At 37.8% G+C, this 22,823-nt stretch overlaps 2 protein-coding genes and 1 long non-coding RNA gene across 3 annotated transcripts; 2 read left to right on the top strand and 1 right to left on the bottom strand.

The window, feature by feature from the left end:
- Positions 1-10,025: 10,025 nt before the first annotated feature.
- On the top strand, positions 10,026-10,579 carry LOC126975848 (uncharacterized). Its single transcript, XR_007731804.1, has 3 exons — positions 10,026-10,240; positions 10,358-10,475; positions 10,552-10,579. It is a non-coding gene; the product is annotated as an uncharacterized LOC126975848 (long non-coding RNA).
- Positions 10,580-10,584: 5 nt separating this feature from the next.
- Positions 10,585-12,557, top strand: LOC126975831 (protein RFT1 homolog). Its single transcript, XM_050823865.1, has one exon. The coding sequence runs from the start codon at positions 10,726-10,728 to the stop codon at positions 12,403-12,405; it is 1,680 nt and encodes a 559-aa protein (XP_050679822.1). The 5' UTR covers positions 10,585-10,725; the 3' UTR covers positions 12,406-12,557.
- On the bottom strand, positions 12,547-22,475 carry LOC126975836 (vacuolar fusion protein CCZ1 homolog). Its single transcript, XM_050823873.1, has 12 exons — positions 22,458-22,475; positions 22,145-22,335; positions 21,974-22,071; positions 21,810-21,900; positions 21,685-21,735; positions 20,913-21,038; positions 20,668-20,840; positions 19,543-19,817; positions 17,294-17,478; positions 14,755-14,840; positions 13,580-13,704; positions 12,547-12,684 (listed from the first exon to the last, which is right to left on the bottom strand). Exons 2-12 carry the CDS (start codon positions 22,214-22,216, stop codon positions 12,626-12,628), a joined length of 1,341 nt encoding a protein of 446 aa, XP_050679830.1. The 5' UTR covers positions 22,217-22,335; positions 22,458-22,475; the 3' UTR covers positions 12,547-12,625.
- Between the last annotated feature and the right edge of the window lie 348 nt (positions 22,476-22,823).

Here is a 22,823-nt window from a genome sequence, read left to right as displayed (position 1 = left end):
GTAAGCGCGGTTGAGGTCGATTGTGGAAAATATTGTTTTGCCAGACAGATGATGGGTGAAGTCCTTGACTCTCGGCACTGGATAACGATCGGGTTTGGTTATGCTGTTCAATCGTCTATAATCACCACATACCCGTATATCTCCATTCTTCTTAGGTACTATATGGAGTGGTGAAGACCATGGACTTTTACTCGGTCTGCAGAGTCCTTGTTGCATCATGTTTTCAAATTGTTTCTTCACTATTTCATAACGATGAGGTGGAATGGGACGAGCACGGCAATGTAATGGAGGTCCTTGTGTTTCAATATAATGTTCCACGTTAATTTTTGGCGATAATTCCATCGATGTTAATCTCGTGGTACCGGGGAATTCGGCGAGTATCGTGTGATACGGGGCCTGTATATCGATCCTTCGTATTGTGGGTGAGGTCGTTGACATTATTGGCGCGTTGATTTTTAAATTTGTGACGGCATCAATTAATCTTCGATTTTTTAAGTCTACGATAAGTTGATGGTGGTTGAGAAAATCGGCACCTAATATTGGTTTCGTGACGTCAGCTACAATAAACTTCCACTTGTATGGTCGACGGAGGTTTAGATCGAGTTCTAATGTTTTCTCACCGTAAGTTGAAATTGTTGTGTTGTTTGCAGCGTACAATTTAAATGGTAGAGGCGTTGCTTTTAGGCCTTGTTTTCTTGGTAGGACGGATATATTAGCACCGGTATCTACTAAGAATGTCATCTTTGTTTTCTTGTCTGTGACAAAAAGGCGGTATGAAGTGTGAAGGACGCCGGGTTCCGCCGCAGCTAACGTCCGTTCTAGTTTCCCGATGGCTTTTTCTTGAAGCTGCAGGGCGTAGTACAATGTCGTACTTCACTATCAAATCGGCGATGGTAACAACAGTAAAGTGTTGGTGAGCTATTGAGTGTGCGGGAACGGTGTTGTGACGAAGTTCTACTGCGAGATGACGAGCAAAATCGGTGACGATGATAGTGTTGAGATGGCCTTGACTTGAGTTCGGCGACTTCTAGTGATAGTTTTCGTATCTCGTTAATAAGGAATTGTGTGTGATCTACCTGATTTGACGTCGATGATTCTGGACCTGATGCTGGTGGCTGGCTGGAGACGGCTGGTGGCTGGCTGGAGACGGCTGCTACCTCCTGGATTTGCTCCATCATTGTGTCAGCAAGCAACGCTAGTTCCTCCAGCGTGGACATCGCGCTGAATGACTCACTGACGGCGAGCACGGAGCGGACGTGGGCTGGCAGCAGCTTACTCCACATCATGCGGAGGGTGGAGTCGGTAACCTTGTCCCTTGCAAGGTTACGCATGCGTCGCAGTAGCTGTGAAGGCTTCTGGTCTCCAAGCTCCATCTCGGCGAGTAGCTTCTGGAACTGGCGGCTGTCGGATTCTTCATACACCGATATGAGACGTTCCTTGATTGCTGAATATTGTTTGTCTCTCGGTATGTTAAATAGGATGTCGGAGATTTGTTCGATGTCAGCCTTTTCTAATTGGACGAGCACCATCTGTGTCAGCTGGGCTTGACTCCTCTTGAGATCATCGGTGGCGGCTTCAAAGCTGTGATACCACAATCGCGGATTTTCCCGCCAAAATGGTGGTATGCGCATCGACAGTGAAATGGTGGAGATTTCTGTCGCGGTGGGAACTGGGAGTGGCTGAGCCTGGTTTGTGTCTTCCATTTCTTCGTCGGGTTGATATTCGTCGAACAGGAATTCGTCGTTTCGGCGAGCTGGTGAAGCTGTTCTTCAATGTGTAGCCGGGCAGAGGTTCGGGGTATTCTGTTCTGGCTTCCTTCCGACGGCGTTCTTGTTCGGGCTTCCTGGCTTCCTTCCGTCGGCGTTCTTGTTCGGGCTTCCTGGCTTCCTTCCGTCGGCGTTCTTGTTCGGGTTCCTTTCGTCGGTGTTCTTGTTCGGGTTTCTTCCGTCGGTGTTCTTGTTCGGGGTCACCACTTTAGAGACTGAGCGTTTGGCGATTAAATAAAACAACTGCTTGACTGTGAGGAATATGTGAAAGGTATATGGAAGATATGATTTATTAAAAGGTTACACGATTTATATACAAAATCCTTAAAACTAGTTACCCAATTACAATCGTTACTTAAAAAATCTTAAAGAAGCTCGATCATACGAAGTCAATGAGCATTCCGTACCTACGCTATTGCTCATTGATTAAAATTGCATGAATAGCGATCGACCCCCGACGCTTCACTCGTCAGTCGAGTCCGCTCGGCCTTGCTGTGCGGTTGTATAACGCGGAGCATATGACTGATCACGTGAGTATATCTGCGATCATCGAGAGAAAGTACGATGCTTTCAACTTCACTGAGATGACTAAACTGGTGATCTGTATGATTCTATGAGTTGATGTACAGCATTATGAAATGGTTCTTATCAGAGCTAATATTACGTTATACAAAATAAAATGTTCTTATCAGAGCTAATACTACGTTATATAAAATAAAATGTTCTTGTCAGAAAGAATCTTGCGGCATACGCTTATTACAGTTATTATGAACGATTACTATTTCTACGATCTATAAGGCTACGTTACAAGTTAGATATTCGACATTTGTGTTAATTGATATTATTGGTTGTAGGTACAGCTACAAGGTCCTAGGTCTATGTGTTGAATTTAAATAGACATCTATCAGTGAATTTTACTTCACACTTAAACAGGCTTAGGACTGTCTACAGTGTCTTCGCTCAAAATGGTCCCATTTAGCAGCAAAACGTCGTCGTTCCGCCAAAATGATAAATAAAAGCTTTTTCTACAGTTTTTTGAATATTTTGTACACTGTGATAACTAATTACTAACACTAATCAACTAGAAATAAGAATTAAATTTAATCACCAAAATGTCCCGAACAACCAAAAATCAAAAATATTTCCGAACCAATAATGTTCGCTCGACTTGTCACGGCACCGCTATGCAAAAATTATGAAAATTAAGACTAACTGAGATTTGAGGAATACTGAACACAGAAAAAAAAATCGATTTAATTTCAGAATGTATCTACTAGAGCAAGAGCCCGTGGACCCCAGACCTACGTCATTTTATGAAAGCTGAAAGTTTGTCAGCGCATGCTCCCAAAACAAGTAAGAACAATGGTCCATTATGGAGTTTGGGTTGCAGTGGCATTGTCAGGTAAACGGTACTAAAGGTGTGTAAAATACCGATCTAAATACATCAAAGAATAAAGTGCGATTTTTCGGTATTACCTTCAGAATATTATTAAAAATCACGTTATTCATTGTCAGACACTTACCATCGTGGCAACCCCTTGCCAGACACCCTTAATGGTCACAAAATTATAATTTTACTCCATCTAAGTTGAATTTAAAAATAAGTAGTATTAGCTTATCTGACATCTAGTGTCACTTTCATAAACTATTTCGTATGTCCAAATCGAACGTTAAATCTATCGAGTATAATACAACATAACAGTTTCCGATAGATGGCGCTGATCATGGAACACTGGGGGGTGTTAGGTTTTATTTCGTCACGGAATTTCTTGATTCGGTCGCCGCGCTCAAAGCCCGCGATAAAAGCTATGCAATAGCTTAAAATTAAAAAGGAGTGATAAAAAAAATAAAGAAATTAAAAAAAACAAGACGTACCCCAGGCTCGAACCTGGGACCTTCTGCACAAAAAGCATACGTGATAACCGCTGTTCCACGGCAACTGTAATGACTGTGGCGAAATATCTATATATATCTAGTAAGTGGGGTGTTAGGTTATTTTCGTTACGGAATTTCTGGATTCGGTCTCCACGCTCTAGGCCCCCGAGAGATGCTATGCAATAGCTTAAAAATATTTCCAAAAAACATTCCATAAAATGTTGTTTGAAAATATTTCAAAGAGAAATTGAAAAAAAAAATTGCCAAAATAAAAAGATTCAATAAAATGTTAAAAAAGTTCAGTAGTCCCACACTTCGTGTTGAGATTTTGGCAGCTACTATTAAATATAATAATAAAAAATAATCAAATATAATAATGAAAGCATGTAGTGATAATTATTTCTTTATTATAGGACCATAACATAAATAATTTCATAAAATTACTTAGCCTATTAAAATATACTAGAGTCAGAACTCATAACTCTAATAATAATCAGGAAATAAATTGTGTTATTTGTTATTTCTGTTCATGTATTTATTTTCTTTAATAAATCTAAGTTTTTAAAATATGTATAAAAACTATGTATATTATTATATAGATACAAAATATCATAAGCTTGGAGTGCCGCCGGCAGCGGAGTCATGCCCAAGGGCTGAGCTCACAGACAGAGGCATCTGTATTTGATCTTTGAGCCAACCACTTAGCGACAACCTTTATATATTGATCAATTCTTTTCGCTATAATACCGCCGTAAGAGCTATCCGTGCTATGATGGTTGAGTCAACGTCTCGTCGGTCATCTCGTAAGCCAAGTCAAAGTACTTGTTCAACTTGTCCTTCTCAGCTTTCATCAGGTGTTCATATGGGATAGTGATTTCGACGAGTCGCCGGGATCGGTTAAACACCACATTACCATGCTTATATAGGCGACAATAATCCTGCCCGTGATGATATACTTTTCATTTCAGTATGTATAGTACGAATTATTATTGTTACTAACCGCATTTTTAACCGACTTTAAAAAGGAGGAGGTTTTCCATTCGACGACTTTTTATGTTTGTTACCTCACAACTTTCGCCTGGGTAAACCAATTTTGATGATCCTTTTTTTATTTAAAAGCTGGTGCTTCCCGTATGGTCCGGTCTCATCTTAATTTGGTCTAGCACAGACAATGGCATCCATGAGAAAACCAAAGAAAATTTGCATTAAGTATGGGTAAAACTATATCTATGTTATAGAAATATTTTAGTTGTCACTGTTTTATGTTATGTTTATTTTGATTACTATAATTTTACTGAAAATGGAACTATGGATCAAGAATCAATACTTTTGGAAAGAATATTTCATTTAAAATTTATTAGATACGAGCTTGTTACAAATTATATTGAAAACGTTAGGTGAAAAGCAATACTTACATGTGGAAGCTAACTCCTGGATTTATACATTCATTACGGCTTTGGCAACCAGACACACAACACTCAACCATGACCTTAACTTTTTTTTTGAAATGTGTATCTTACACACCAAATACGTTTCAAAACAATAAAATCACAAAAATGCTATTCGCAAGCTCGATGACCTGACAGATCTTTGTTTATTTGTCTCTAAGTTGACGTTGGGCCAAACAAATAATAGGGTTACTCGATAGAAATGCAAGATCAATAGCTTTGTCCAGTTCTATCTCAGCCTTAGTTGTATATAGCTTGTCTTCTCTATATTATGTATTTCGTCGCCAATCGCGGTACTATAACAACTACTATTTCAAACTTATGTCAGATAACGGCACGTTTCATACTAAGCTAATTTTCAATTTTCACTTAGGCCGTCTGGGCTCTAATTACGTAGTATTTACATCCTCTTTGACTAGTACTACTACGGAGTCTTTCCACAAAAGCGAGATTTGTTTCGCTAACAACAAACATCAGGCCGTTCCAGGCCGACAGCGTGTACGGAAATGGTCTTGTCTGTCTATCTCGCTCTAACACTACATGCTGACTCTTTCGCATTGCCAATCTTTGCTATAATACAATTCAGTGGTAATTGTAGATAGAAGGTGTTCATCTATCTACGGTGGTAATCTAATCTTAATTGTCATCAAACTTATAATAAATTAAACGCGCGCGTGGCTCCTTATCTATGCGTATTATTTTACGGGTAGCAAAAGAATGCTTATAGTAAAGGTGATTTCAGTGAATTTATCTGAACGCTAGTGAAACAATGTATAATAGTAAGTGCAAATTATTTGATTTGTAGCTTTATTTTATTTTACATAGACCTTTCTTTCGACAAAAGTTGTAATACATGATGATGAATACATTATGCCCTGTACTTTCCCCGGGGCGTAAAAAGAACAGGGGAGTCCCAGGCCCATGGGTGTCGTAAGAGGCGACTAAGGGCTTTTTAGAAGTGGGAGAGTCACGCTGCCGTCTTATGACGTCAGCACAATAGGGCCAGACTCGTCCGGGTTAATTACCACACTCGCACAGAATACCGGCGTGAAGTAGCGGCCTAGTGCCACTATGTTTCGCATAGGTTAGTGTCGAGGACCGGAGGCCATCCCTTCCCCCCCACAAATTATGAGAGCGGTCCATAAAAAGATATTACCCCAGGAGGGTACCGGCTCTACCAGAGCCGGAGAATCCCTCCCCGAGCACTCTCGCTCGGGCCGCCCTGGGGTGGGCACAGAACCGCGCATGACCGAGGACAAACGAGGCAGTAACACCACGGCACCCCGCTCTACGCTCAACGTGGACTTTTGCAATATCAGGGGAATTCACTCCAATTTAATCGCCGTCCACCACCACCTTGAGACGGCGCAGCCGGCCTTGTGTTTCCTTACGGAGACGCAGATATCTCGACCTAGCGATACGTCATATTTAACGTACCCCGGGTACAAAATTGATCACAACTTTTTGCCTCATGTCGGGGTATGTGTGTACGTTTGGGAGGATATCTGCTGTCGCCGTCTCGGCAATTTTGAGGGTAGGGACCTGTCTACTCTCTGGCTCCACGTAGATTTAGACGACCGCGTCCGTATCTATGCGTGTGTCTACAGGTCCCATAGCGGTAACGCAGCAACCGATCATCTCATGGGCTGCTTTCAAGCGGCAATTGACGTCGTGCTTGCACAGATCCCCTCCGCTGAAATCGTAGTCTTGGGTGATTTCAACGGGCACAATGCCGAATGGCTTGGATCACGTACCACAGACTACGCAGGGCGATCTGTGCATAATTTTGCATTGGCGTATGGTCTGTCCCAATTGGTTGAGTCGCCAACGCGGCTCCCGGATGTGGATAGCCGTCCTTATTCGATCTTCTGCTGACTACACATCCCGATGGTTACCAGGTCTTTGTCGACGCCCCTCTCGGAACGTCGGACCATTGCCTGGTCAGGAGTGTAGTGCCTATCCGACGCCAACGTCGCAGACCACCAGCGACCCGCCGCGTTTGGCACTACAAGTCAGCAGATTGGGAGAGGATGCGTTCCTTTTTTGCATCCTACCCTTGGGGCAAGGTTTGTTTCCCTTTGGATGATCCTAGTGCCTGCGCCATTGCAGTAGGCGATGTGATACTGCAGGGCATGGATATTTTTATACCAAGCTCTGTAGTACCGATTGGTGGCAGATCACAGCCCTGGTTCGATGCGTCAGTTAAAGCAGCATCTGACTGCAAAAAACAGGCGTATCGAACTTGGGTTGCGGCGCTGGGCACAAAGGATCCGAACTGCAAAGTTCTTAAGAGGAAATATAACCGTGCCTCCAGATTTTTTAAGCGGCAAATCGCCCATGCGAAGTCTAAGCACGTCGTCAAAATCGGCGAGCAGCTTTCCAGTTACCCGACCGGAACACGCAAGTTCTGGTCGTTGTCGAAAGCTGCTCTTGGTAACTTGAACCAGCCGTCCATGCCGCCGTTGCACATGAGGAATGACACCCTGGCCTATACGGGAAAAGAGAAAGCCGAGCTCCTGTGCGCTCTTTTCGCCTCCAACTCGACTCTTGACGACAACGATAAACACCGCCGACCATCCCGCGGTGTCAGAGCTCTATGCCTGAAGTACAGTTCAGACAGAAAAGTGTTAGGCGAGCTCTGTTTTCATTGGACGTCAGGAAGTCGAGCGGGCCGGATGGCATTTCTCCAATCGTGCTTAGAACGTGTGCCCCTGAGTTGACGCCGGTGCTAACGCGTTTATTCCGGCACTCTTATTCCAAAGGCGTTGTCCCTGACTCATGGAAGTCAGCCCTTGTCCATCCGATCCAAAAAAAAGGAGACAGTTCGGATCCGGCGAACTACAGGCCTATTGCTATCACCTCCCTGCTCTCCAAAATCATGGAGAGCATAATTAGCCTCCAGCTTTTAGTATACCTAGAGGGTCACCAGATGATCAACGACCGACAGTACGGCTTTCGCCATGGACGGTCGGCAGGTGATCTTCTGGTATACCTAACACATAGATGGGCGGTGGCTATTGAAAGCAAGGGGGAAGGCCTGGCAGTTAGCCTGGATACAGCGAAGGCCTTTGATCGTGTATGGCACAAGGCGCTCCTCTCAAAACTTCCATCATTTGGGCTTCCCAACAGCTTGTGCAAGTGGACCTCCAGCTTCCTCACTGGGCGTAGCATACAGGTCGTTGTCGACGGATATTGCTCGAACCCGAAGCCCGTGAATGCTGGAGTGCCCCAAGGCTGTGTGCTATCTCCTACGCTGTTTCTTCTGCATATCAATGATATGTTGGACACCTCCAACATGCATTGCTATGCAGATGACAGCACTGGTGATGCCGTATACACGGGCCATGCAGGGCTCTCTCGGGAAATCGTCGACCAGTGCCGGGAGAAACTTGTGTCTTCTATCGAGTCCTCTCTCGAGAAGGTCGCGGAATGGGGTAAATTGAACCTTGTCCAATTTAACCCCCAGATGGCTCAAGTTTGCGCGTTTACCACTAAAAAAACCCCATTTGTCGTATCACCGCTCTTCGAGAACACTTCTCTTAAAGCCGCGCCTAGTATCGGAATACTGGGTCTTGAAAACTCGAGCGATTGCCAATTCCGTGGCCATCTGGAGGGCAAAGCCAAATTGGCTTCGAAGAAGCTGGGCGTCATCAATAGAGCACGGCAATACTTCAAGCCGGCCCACATTCTAGCGCTCTACAAAGCGCAGTTCCGGCCACACATGGAGTATTGCTGTCATCTCTGGTCTGGTGCACCCCAGTATCTGCTCGATCCATTTGACCGCGTGCAACGTAGACCAGCTCGAATTGTCAGGGACTCAGTGCTCCGTGAACGGCTGGATCACTTGGCGTTGCGTAGAGACGTCGCTTCATTGTGTGTCTTCTACCGCATTTATCACGGGGAGTGTTCCGAAGAGCTGTTTAACCTGATTCCTGCCGCCGAATTTCACCATCGCACGACACGCCACAAGTTAGGATATCATCCCCACCATCTGGATGTGTGGCGGTCCTCCACAGTGCGGTTTTCAAGAAGCTTTCTCCCTCGTACTACAAAGCTGTGGAATGAGCTTCCTTGTGCGGTGTTTCCGGGACGATACGACATGGGTACCTTCAAAAAAAGCGCGTACACCTTCCTTAAAGGCCGGCAACGCTCTTGTGATTCCTCTGGTGTTGCAAGAGAATGTGGGCGGCGGTAATCACTTAACACCAGGTTACCCGTACGCTCGTTTGTCCTCCTATTCCATAAAAAAAAATACAGTTATATTTTGGAAAAAGCGAGGATTTTCAAGGAAAAAAACCAATTGTTTTGTTTATGGTTGTATAATCAACTTTATTTTTTCTTTCTTTTCACCAAACTGAAATTTACATGCTTCATAGTAATAATTTGAGATATTCTTGCATAACGACAACCACGAAATTAACGATTAACATAAATTGCACGCGTTAGTAACCGTACATTCATAACCCTTTTGTGAATAGATGTTCAGTATCTAGACTTTATATTTATATACGGAATGATAGGAAATTTAATCTACTTTCTATTGAATAATTTTACTTTGGTTAATTTATCAAACCAAGTACCATACTTATGAAGCAAAATATTGAGTAAGATAGGAAATGCACGATATAAATTCGATTATTTTTATTTGTTAAAATAGAACTGAAATAAGCTTCTCAGTAATGTATATAATACATATTTGTATATATATAATACATGTACATCATAGAACAAAGTTATAAAAAAAAATTGTTAAAAACTCTTTGCGCCGACGAAAACCGTGCGAGTGAAGAAGTGCAAGATTGCTTTGTACAATATAATTTGGAAATAATAATTAAGTGACGAAACAATTATATATTTTATTTTTATTTCTATAGTTTTCAGTTGTCACTCGTTGATCGTCGTTTTCATACTCTTGTCTTAAGTCGGAATTGGTTGTTTCACGTTTGACATCAGTCGTCACGGAATGTCAATAACAGTCAGTACTATAAATTTTCAGCAAATAATATTTATTACTAAGATTAAGAAAATAAATTTCAATCGTGGGACGTAGCGTTATTTTATGTGTGATGCTACTAATGTGGTTTAAAAAAATTCGTTAAAAAAGGTAATTTTACTCAATTAAATTGAAGTTACGAATGAGTTTCGTAGAAGGTAGGTCCTCGACATAATATTTTATTAGTCATATCTAGTTTGAAAATTGGTATTTTAACTGGAAGTCTTGTTTTATAAATTCAGCCAGTATAATTTCAGCAATGGAAAAAATTCCAGACAAGCTTGGATATTTGATATTAACTGAAGAGGGTGCTGTACTGGAATCCGGTGGTGAACTAGAAAACGATGAGCGTGTTGCGACGATTGTGACCGATCTTATCAGTTTATCAAACAGGTATAAGGTTAGATAAGTATTATAGCTATTTGGTCTGATTACCATATAATAATTAATATAACTAATATTGTTTTAGTGTTGATCCTGTAGCCTTTGGACATAATGAACCTCTTAAAAAAATTTCAATAGCATATGAAGACCATTGGCTCACAATATGCTTGTCTAATAAGAAAATATATGTAGTTAAAAGAAGTATACAGGCACCAGCCTCTGAAGGGATTGCTGTAAATGTTTAGATCAGGAGAAGAATATGGCCCGTAATCTATTAATAAGTAGTTTAGAAAATGCTTCATTTAATATAATTCTTCAAATTATATTCCGATGTGTTACATTTGTGATCAATGCCTGGGTAATAAGAAATATAGGACATGAAGTTATTGGTATTATGAATGTTAGGTTATTACTTTTAGAAAGTACGATATTGTTTTTGAGTAGAGAACCCTTTCACAGAGCATGCTTAGGCCAGAAAGACATATGCACTTGGAGACAGATAATAAATCAAACCTGGCTCTCAGTGCCAACAAGTTGTGTTCTGTCAGTAGTATTTTTATACATCTGGTTGAATATATTACCACAAAGTTCTCCAGAACACGCTCACTATTACAAATTTGGTTGTTATAGTGTTGCTTTATCCTGTATTCTTGAACTATGTTCAACTAATGTAGCACTAATTGCACAACTATTCTGTTTTGTCAAATTAAAAGTCATTCTAGATACTTTACATATTTTCGTAAGAACTACACTATTTGTTTCTATTATAATTTATGACAAGTCTTTAGCACTTATAGCATTTTCAATAGCACAAATTGGAAGCATTGGAGCTATAGTATTTGCTTATTATGTTTTCTTTTATTGGTATATAAAAAATAAACCACTTTATGCAAAAGGAGCACTGAAAAGTAGATATGTGTCTGAAGGCATGTTAGACAAATTATATAAAAATATGGATGACTTCAATTTTACTTCTTTAAGGGATTTTTTACCTAGATATTCAGGATCTGTACAAAGTTCATTTGATAAAGGATTAAGCACCTTAACTATAAGTTTTGCTAAACAGGGTGTTGTTAAGCAGCTTTTAACTGAGGGTGAAAAATATGTAATGTCTGCAAGTCCAGTAATGTCATTTACAGAACAAGCAACTTATGATGTTGTTAATAATTTAGGCAGCTTGGCAGCCAGGTTTATTTTCAGGCCAATTGAAGACAGCAGTTATTTTTATTTTACCCAAATGTTAAACAGAGACCTGCCTCTTCACAAACAAGATCAGTCCAAAATACAAGAGTCCTGTAGTGTACTTTCTCAAGTCTGTAAAACTGTGAGTTCAATTGGTTTGATTGTATTGGTATTTGGTCAAAGTTATTCATACACATTGTTAGCCCTCTATGGAGGAGCAGCGTTTGTGGCAAATGATTTACCTGTCCAGCTGCTTCGGAGTCATTGTTTAGCAATTGTACTAATGGCTGTCAATGGTATCACTGAATGTTATTCATTTGCAACTATGACAAGCAGTCAACTTAACAGTTATAATTATTTAATGATTTTCTTCTCAATAAGTTTTTTGTTTTTGTCTTATATTCTCACTTATATTTTAGGACCTGTTGGCTTTATTGTATCCAATTGTATAAATATGTTTGCCCGAATATTGCATAGCATACACTTTATAAATAATAAATATAAAGATACTAAGTATGAACCTCTAAAGGGGTTGTATGTTGGTAAAATATTCTACATAACTTTAATAGTATCAGGGATTGTTTGTAAAGTATCAGAGAATACCTATGCCAGGGATAGTATGGTTCAACATATAGTTATTGGGTCTGTTTGTTTGTTTTGTGTTCTTATTGCTTGGGGATATGAAAATAAGGATCTTGTTATTAAAACATATAGAAATATATTTAAAAGTGAGCATGAGAAACCATCAAAAGATTAGATTTCTTTTATTTTTAATTGTTATAAATATTAATAGAATTTAATTTTTTAGATTTTTATTCTATTCCTACTTGTTATGCATGTTAATATTAAATAATTTGTTAAGTAAACTGACTTGTATTTAATTATAGAATAAAAAATATAACATAAAAACACCTTTATTATTTTTCAGTTGAGTGCAATACAGTTAATGTTATATAAATAATTATTTACATATTTTATTACATTGGGTAGAAGAAGATTCCTTTCATTTGTGATTCACAAATTTTTTTCACCTCATCTGTAAATAATAAACATTAAGCAGTTCAATAACAATGACAGTGTAGTACAAACTAAGTTCTTAGTAATCAGAGATCTTTAGGTAAATTTATAGATACTATACTAGGTCTGGACTACAAGAATAAAAATCCTGTGTCTTGTCTTGAGATTGATGTAGGAATTTTAACACATAAGGAAAAGTAGGAATGAGAGTACAGGTCACCTGGTGTGAAGGGACCACCACCACCACCCACATTCTCTTGCACAACTTGCAAACACCAGAAGAATCATAGAAGTGTTGCCGGCCCTTTGAAAATGTACATGACTTTTTTTTAAGGTACCCATATTGTCAGGTCCTGGAAACACCGCACAAGGCAGCTCATTCCACATCTTTGTTGTATGTGGAAGAGAGCTCCTTGAAAACCGCTCTGCGGAGGACCACCACACAGGACATCCTAAATTGTGTAGTGTCATTTGAAGGTCGAAACGCGCAAACTTGAGTCTTCTGGGGGTTAATTCAATAATAAATTCAAGACAAGGTTCAATTTACCCCATCTCGCGACTTTCTCAACAGGACTCAATATATTGTAGGTAGTTATAAAAACACTATATACCTAAAGGCCTTAAAACCTTACCATAAGCCCCAGTTGCAAGGTTTCCAGCAGCAAATTGTATCCAGTATATGTAACTGTGTTTAACCAGGTCTTATACAAATCGAATCTACTACTATATATTTGGCTATTAGGACGTATGAAAAGGAACTTAGTATTCTGAGAGATTCAGAAATGTATATAAAAAGAATTATCCACTCATTGCTGTAGGAACTTTAATTACCTACCAACTGGGACTTTCAGTATAATATAAGCAGTGTAGGTACAAATTATATTGTGAGCCAAAAAAATTTATATCAGTTTTACCAGCAATTTCCTTCAGGTTCGCATTCTTCTGCATGACCACATAAAATTCTCTGTCATTGGAAGACTTCCCGGTTATCCAATACTCATCGGGAGTTTTTATTATTATCTCACCATAATTACCTAGACTGCAAATTAAATAATTAGTTTATACCAAAATAAATTTTACTTTCGCTGTCGGAGAAAAGAATATGTTCAAAAGTCTCACAGTATTCTTTTGTTGGTAAATTTCAACTACTTGCACTTAGAATGGCTTCACTCAAGTTTAATTGGTGTAGTTACCTACGAGTTTAGGAGATCTGTGTAATGTTTGTAGTCGCGCATAGGCGCTAGTTTAGTCTAGCACTGCGTGCTTGAGCTCGCTCGAATATAGGAGCCAGCCATTAACTATTATGAGCAAAAATGTGTCTGTTTATATGTATATGTAGCCTGATGTCAGCAATATATTATAAATATCAGCGAATACAGTTTTTTAATATTACTTTTATTAATTGAGGAAAAAATTTACACAACGTGCAATCTACCTAATTCATAACCCCACCATATTTGCAGAATTATATAGTTCTACCACGGACTAGTTAAAAAAAAGGACTGCGCGCCGTGATATTAGCAAGTGCACCTTTATGCTAGTGTGTGTGCGGTTACGGGGTATACCAGTTACACAATTTTTTCTCCCTTAAATAATCATATATCCACAAATACTTTTATATTATTGTTTTTACACTTTTTCACAACGCACGACGGCATTTTTAAAATATTTTATTGCGACGCAAACTGATCTGTCACTGTTTGTATGTGTATTATGTGTATGCGTGGGGCTATGTATTTACACGTTTACCGGCTTGTTTTGATGCCTCGTTGTTATGTAAGGGAAACGGAGTCCTTATTTTTTTACTCGTCCGTGAGTTCTACATACACCACTATTTACATTAAGATTTAAATAATTAATTCACTGCTAACCTCAGAAAGGGAAATCATTGCAGTGCGGCATTTCGTTCATTATTGTATATATATATATATATATATATATATATATATATATAGTGGGTAATACGACCACATGTTAGTCTATAAGACCATTCTATTATTCCGACTGAATGCCTAACATCCATGGTCATGAAATAAATTATAAAAAAAAAATAGTATAAAATGTCTACGTATAAGAAACAATAATTTACCTTTCCCGGTCTTTATGCATCCCAGCTATGATACTAATGACTTCTGGTTTGACAGCAGATGACGGGGTAAGTGTATTCAGAGGTGGCTGCAAAATAATAAAAAAAAGAGTTGTTTCTAAATTATAATATGTATTTTAATAGTGTTACATGAACCATCTGTATCATAGATACTAATTCCATGTGTTCAGATAGGACTTGTGGATACATTGTTACTGTTTACTAGTAAAGGACTTTACTACTATTTACTAACGATACAAATATAGCTGTACATATAGGCACTCCCAACGAAAATCATTAGACTCCTTGCACAGGATGCTGTCACATGGATGGTATTAGTCAAAGACAGGAGTTACGAGTATTTACTGCGAGCGTTGGGAACTGCGAGGTCGTGCAATCTTGGTGCTTTAATCTCAAGCAATGGAGGATGCGTATATGAAGTAAAGCGCCGTATAAATATATGAAGTGAAGGCGATAGAAAGAACTGCGATGGACAAATTGAAGAAAGTATGGAAGAACAGAAACATAACAAAAGTCACGAAAATCCGGCACGTCTAAACACCTGCTTTTCCCATATTTTTGTATGCTGCAGAGACATGGACGTTGCGACCGAGAAAAAGAAAATTGATGCTCTGGAGATGTGGTGCTGGAGGAGAATGCTGGGAGTTTCTTGGACCGAGTATCGCACCAACGTCTCCATTCTTCAAGAAATTGGCATAAAACACCGCCTTTCGGTGTTAATAGAGAGTCGCATTATTAAGTTCTTCGGACACGTCTCCCCGCGCGAGAGTGAGTGCGCCTTGTCGTGCAGTGCAAAGTGGAGGGCACTAGAGGGCGGGGAAGGTCTGCTGTGGGCGTTTGAACCAGTGCACCAGACTGTCGGCCAGCAGATTCTCGTGGAGCGAATCACATCTGCCCCAAAAGATATCACTTCGTGATGACCACGACCGCTCTATCAAGAGTGTACGACCAAGGAGGAGGTACTGTAATAAACATTTTAACTATTGCATCTCAATACATTCTTACAGACTTAGGATGTCATAGTAAATAGATGATAGTTAAAAAACTTATAAAACACGCTTTCACAGAAATTCAAACTAAAAGTTTAAATTTACATTAGGTTACACATATTATGTAAAACTAAAACGCTCAATAAAACCTCAAGATGTAGGTACGTATTCACGCAAAACATATGCCATTATTTATCAAATGTGTATATTTATACTGGCAGGAGTACTCCAGGGCTCGGTTTTGGGCCCAGTGCTCTACACGATATATACACATGATCTACCTCATTGCAACGAAGTGAAAGGGGCTACGTTCTCAGATGACGTCCATGATTCTCCAACGCAGTCTAAATCAAATTGAAATATGGCTGACTAAGTGGAGAATTAATGTCAGTGACAAAAGTCAGTCTAAGTTACATGCAGCCTGAGGAGAGAGGACGGAATAGTCGACTCCCCAAAACAACTGTGCAAAATACTTGGGAATGCATTTGGACCGTCACTTAACATGAAGAAAAAACATACGGGATGAAAAAAAATGATGAAAATAAGTTTCTTATATGTAAGACCATCTTGAGGCCAATATGGATCTATGGAATTCAACTGTGGGGTTCTTCAAGTGACTCCAATATCAGTATAATACAAAGATGTCAGAACTACATCCTGAAACAAATATCAAATGCACCGTGGTTTCTAAGAGTTTCCGAAATCCATAGCAACCTAAATATTAAAACCGTAAAAGAGGAAATACGGACCATATAAATTAAATACAAAAACAAACTGATGGCCCACCCTGAGGCAATGCGCAGGCTGACGGCAAACGAAAAAACGAATATACGGCATATACTAGACTGTCATGATTAAATATAGAGAAATTTCTAATGAAGAAATTACTCTGATCGCCAATAATCTCTCGACTGATTGCATGATAAAATTTTATATAAAAAAAATCAACTGTAGGCGAACAGATAATGTACCAAGTGATAAAAAAAGTGACTAATAAGACTCGAAACAACTGCCAACTGTATCCGATTAGTATCACTACAGTTTCTTCACCATAAAATTTAAAGTCAACGGGACACCATGAGAAGTGCTTCATTTAGATTTTTGAATAAATATTTAAAACAATTTAAATTATCTATATATATAAATGAATTGCTGTTCGTTAGTCTCGCTAAAACGGCTGGACCGATTTGGCTAATTTTGGTTTTGAATTATTTGTGGAAGTCCATAGAAGGTTTAAAAGGTGAATAAATAGGAAAATGCTGCTAAATTAAATAAAAACAACAAATTTGTTTTCCTTTGATGTGTCCATACATAATTTCTATGAGAGAATTTATTGACGCACGGTTTGACAGTTCTGCTGTGAAACAATTTCATTACGACAGCAGGGTGCATATTTTACGAAGTAATTTTTGATGTTATGATATATTATTGACAAAATCATATAAAAACATATTATTTATTATATACAGAACAACGTCTGTCGGGTCAACTAGTTAGATATATATATCAAAACAGTGTCAAAGCTTTCTTACCGATGTTTTATAAGCTAAATTAAGTCTGTTGAAATATAAAAACTTGTGATCGGCGTTTGTTATTTGTGCCGTTTGCAGCGCGTGTATCGTACACTGCTCACTGATAGAAGATGCGATAGTTGAGAGGTGTGGCCCAATGAATGCGTCGAGTGACTTAAATGTCGATATATCCAGAGTTGTGTCGACTGCAACAAGCGAAATTATCTATAGATACAAATCAAATTAAATACCATTTATTTCATACTTTATGGCATTACCACCACATTGAAAATGATAAGCATTCGCCACTATATACAAGACTATAATAGCTCAGATGGGACATTGGGTGATCCGGAAAGCAGAAGACTCCTGTTCGAATCCAGATATCCTATTAGTTTTTTATTTGTTCAAGTTTTGTACATTCTTAAAAATCCGAGCAGTTTTGTTAGACTACGTGGGTAACACTGAAAATGTTTAGAACTGGCCAGTTAGAAACATTGCTAATGAAAACTTTTTTTGAATTTCAATTTTAGAACTCTTTGGTAACAGGTCTTTGGTAATGCAGTATATTGCATTCATTTGTCATTTGTTTTGTAAAACTCTTGTTACACGTCAAAATAAACCTAACCCGAGAAAATTTTCGGTCAATGATTTATTATGGCTTTCGTTGTGGGCTTACTCAACAACAGAGATGATGATGATAGGCTGCGATTAGCATTTTTTAATGACGCACCATCTCGTGCCACTATTTACAATTGGTTTAACGAGTTTAAGCGTGGACGTAGCAATCTCAATTATGATCCGCGTGAGGGACGTCCTTTAACAGCGACTACTGAAGATAACGTATGATAGTGGAATATAAGAAAGTGACCTATCAGCAGATACGGGCAAGCCTAGGCATTGGTATGAGTCAAGTTCAAAATATATTACACGAACATTTAGGCGTCAGGAAGCTTTGTACCAGATGGATTCCCCATACTTTAACCCACGACCAGAAACACCTTCGCATGGACTGGTATCGCCAAATGTTAGATTAGTTCAACGGCGGTGAATCAAATGCTGTATTTGACATCGTCACACGTGATGAAAGCTGGATATATTGCTACGAACCCGAAATGAAAAGACGTGTTTTCTTTCAAGGATGGGCCAACTAAGGTAATGAAAGGAAGTAGTCAAGGAAAAAAGATGATTGCCTCATTCTTTGGTCGGAAAGGTCATTACGCGACAATTGTGCTAGAAGATGGAAGGACAGTTACTGCAGGCTACTACTGTTGCTGATGTCTTGGAAAAAATTCGACAGCAGGATTCTCTTTCACCACGCCAATGCTTCAGCGCTCGCCGAAAACAAACTGGTGAATATTTGGCTATGGCAGGTGTCGAGGTAATGAGTTATCCGCTATACATCCTGACCTGGCGCCCTGCGACTTTTATTTATTCCCAAGAACTAAAGATAAAATTTGCTTTACGAGCCCTGAAGATGCGGTGAAAGCGTACGAAAATGAGATAGAAGACTAACCCTAAGGACGAATGGGCCCACTGCTTTTCTCAGTGGTTCCATCGAATGCGATGATGTGTAGAGAGGAACGGAGATTACTTCGAAAAACAATAAAAGAATTGGTAACTTTCTACATTAAGCCGTTTTTCATTTTCTAAACATATTCAGTGTTATCTTGGTACATGCAAAATGCACATCCTAAAGTTAGGGGTGAAACGTGACCTCCACTGGAGAATCAACTACGACTAAAGGACCGGGTTAATTGGTAATTTGAAAACCTGCTCAAATAAATTTGACACGAGACATCCTCAGGAGCTGTTAACTCTCATTCTCTTGTTCGGGTTGAGCATTCTGCATGTAGACCAACAAAACTTAGCAGAGTTAATGCCAAAGATATATATTATTCAAGACATTTACATAATTATAAATTTCCGAAAAATAAAGCCTCATTCTATAAAATTTTACGGTCTAACAAATCTATTATGGAGTGTTTTCCGTTCCAAGGCACTGTTTTGACCTGATAAAATTTTTTTTTTATAGAAAATGAGGACAAATGAGCGTACAGGTCGTGTGGTGTTATGTGATCACCCCCACCCATATACTCATGCAACACCAGAGGAATCACAGGAGCGTTTAAGATATTTAACTTTTGTTCTAGTTAGTTTGGGATTGAACAACTCCTGAAGAAGCCCCACACCCCTGTACAGGCATAGCACATGTCGATATAATTTTGTGAAACCATCAATTGAACAAATTAAATTATTCATTTACTCACCATAAACTGTAAAACAAACAGTTGCACTAAGTGTTCTATATATAACAAGGTAATATTGCTTTTTCTCTTCATCATCCTCCCTCATTAAAAATACTTTGGGGAGTTTTTGTAAATCTTCCTCACATCTAATGCCATCTTGAGGACTAATAAACCTTCCATGCCTTTGAGCTGCTGTTACTGCCCCACCTTGAATTTCCTTTTCTACCTCCTTAGGTAGTAAATTTTGTACTAAATACTGGTACAATGTCAACATGTCATCCTTACATAAGCCATTCCTGTAATATTTAAAACATTTTTTTCAATATGTTATTACAATATCCTGATGGTTATAGGTAATAATTCCAAATGTGATGTTCTGAGAAACTGGGTTCATATACACACCCATGTACCTGGTGCCTCAAAACAATACAGATTTATGAATTAATTTAAATTAAATATAATGTTCAAATGTTTTAATAATTTTGCTAATTTCTAATTTTTAATTTTACTAATATAGTTTTAAGTACTACTCCTAACAATATATGGATTTATAATGGTCTGAATTAAATGAAGTTTTACATACATAATATAATTAATACTGATTAATTGAAACTGAAGAAGCAGAACAAATATTAGGTCAAATTTGCAATATAGTGTTAAGGCCAATCTGGTACTTAATTTTTGCAAATATTTTCTAGGCTCTAAGTAATGGTTTATTTAATTATTTACGGAAATATTTGGTATTTTTGTTAACATAATTTTGTAATGAATTTACTGTTTACATTATTCCAATATGCTACAAAGTATTATGACATGTGATATATACACTTCCCGTGTGTTTCAAATTAAAGTGTAATTTCTTAAGCTAAGTATAGTCTTTTGATCAATAGGTATGTTTATATCCTATATGAATTTGTAGAATTTTAGAAACAAAGATATAAAACAAAAATTATTTAAAATAAGTTTGTTCAGTATTCTGCATTTTTCCTCAGGATCTCATGGAATGAATCAGATTCACAGTCTTGTGTGATGGGATGTTATCCTACTCTCTTCTTGTATAGCTGTTTTTTTCTAATAATAAAGTGCTCACGGTAAACCGAAAAATTTCTTATACATAGTCATAATTTTAATCAGTAAACAACTCACCATATTAACTGGTCGTTGTATATAAACGATACACACTTAAAATCAGGATAATTAATTTCCAACAGATCTATAAAACAGATAACTTTGAAAAAGGAGTTTTTCTCTAGTGGCAAATAGTTTATCCCTTGAATGACATTGCTCAATTCATTCTTAACTTCCTTGCTTGATATAAACTGAAAATTAAAACAAATTAATACATAATCTTTATTTTAAATGTCTCAAATTAACAAAACTTCTGCACTCACCGGATTGAAAAAATTATCACACACTTCATAAATATTTTCTGGTGAAATATCTTTTAATAGTCCAACGAACATTCGGAACATTCTATATGCAGATATAAGCACATCCTGCATTACTGATGGCTCTACCTAAAAAGATATAAGTGCATATTTGAGCAGCCCTAAAACAGATGATTGTTTATTTAAAAGGCTTAAGACTTCTGCAACACAAGATGTCATGAGACATGTTGACTTTAAGGTGTGAGTATTCTCTAAGATTGAAGGTCTTTAAGTTGTATAGGTTTGGGAATATTCCACAATGTGGTAAAAACGTATGGATTTAGTATGCCAAACGTCATTGATGATGGTAGAATATCATATTCTGATGTAACATCTGGTTGTGAAATTCAACTGTTGTTATCAATCTGAACAATAATATATTTAATTACAACAGATAATCATATTGTAATATTTAGATATATGCACTATGGTTTGTTACTAGTGGTGAAATTCATGAACACCTAGGCATTGCCGCAATCAAACATAAGATTTGAGTAGCTTCAGAAAGATATAAAAATAGACTCCAATGCTTTAGTAAGACCAGTAACCTCTTGAAGTCATAAGCGACAGACAATGTTTGATCCACTATTATGTGCAAGCACTTGGCTCTTAGAGAGTATGATGAGTAGATGCTTCTGATGTGAAGTACACTCTGCACATGACATCTGATCACCACTGACAATATATCTGATTATAGTTGAAGACTGATTGCAAAATTTTTTTTTGGATATCTTACATCATTTGAGCCATCTCCCGAAGGTTTTGTTGCATAAGCTGAAGAAAGAACCTGAAAAAATTGTAATTACCAATTAAATGATCCCTTTACAATGTGATCTCAAACACTTGAAAATAAATATTTACCAGCACCATCCAGAAATCTTGTTCAGGTTGGTAGAATATATATTTTTTTGTCTGAGTTTGTAGAGATGAACATGGTTCAGATGAGAATGTTCTGTAAACTCCCAAAAAATATTAGATAAAATTTGATGGAACCATATTTTTTATTTAAATTACAGTCCACTTACGACATAAACTTTATAACTGCTTCGCAAAGTCCAACTTCTGTTTTGCGAGCATCTGAGCCAATATCGTTTGGATAAAAGAATAATATTTTCTTGTGTTCCTACGATAAAAATAAACAAATATTTTAATCACAAGAAATCCTATTTACATTAATATATAGGCCTAAAACTTACATCTCCTTCCTTAGGACCGTAGTTAGAATTAAAAATGAAAAGGGAGTGAATTTTCTTTTCTATATCAATCATTATGTATTTTTAAAGATTCTTATTAATTTATCTTCACATGGGTATAAATATTAAATAAATTTATTTATTTTAGTACCTACGTAGGATACAAAATTTACTTTTAAACTGTGTTTACTGTACTGTAAACAAATAATATATATTTTCACTTTCACACGGCGCAATGTACCAACAATTTAGTTCACTGTTCAAACATTAAATTATTTTATATTTGCTCTAATAATGAATAGGTACGTATATTTACTTTTTAGTTGATGGATAATCATTTTCCAGTTTACAATATATAGTATATACTTGGTATATACTTTATCTCCATTCCATCTTTCAAACATTTTTGAATGTCAAGCCACTCAAGTGTCAACTATCATTTTTTTTTTTTTTTCACTACACTGTATGCGCATTCAGCCAACAACTATCATTCAACACGACGTCTGTACATGTCAATTTCAAATTATGTTTTTTATTTATATACTAACTGACAACGTTTGCCACGTTGTTTTGCCATATCCTATTATTATAATATTAAAATATAATATTATAAATGTGAAAGTTTGTATGTCTGGATGTATGTTTGAACTTCTTTAACGCAAAAACTACTGAATGGATTTTG

This window comes from Leptidea sinapis, chromosome 38 (assembly GCF_905404315.1).
Source record: "Leptidea sinapis chromosome 38, ilLepSina1.1, whole genome shotgun sequence".
Classification (NCBI taxonomy): Eukaryota; Metazoa; Arthropoda; class Insecta; order Lepidoptera; family Pieridae; genus Leptidea; species Leptidea sinapis.
The sequence above is the reverse complement of the archived record's forward strand: the minus strand, read 5'-3'. Positions and strand labels throughout refer to the sequence as shown.

Coding starts and splice junctions, on each gene's coding strand:
- LOC126975831 (XM_050823865.1), top strand. CDS start 10,726: ATGGCCCGTAATCTATTAATAAGTAGTTTAGAAAATGCTTCATTTAAT.
- LOC126975836 (XM_050823873.1), bottom strand. CDS start 22,216: ATGATTGATATAGAAAAGAAAATTCACTCCCTTTTCATTTTTAATTCT. Junction 17,479..19,542: donor TGTTTGTTTTACAGTTTATG/GTGAGTAAATGA, acceptor CGCTTGTTGCAG/TCGACACAACTCTGGATATA. Junction 12,685..13,579: donor GAACCTGAAGGAAATTGCTG/GTAAAACTGATA, acceptor TATTATTTACAG/ATGAGGTGAAAAAAATTTGT.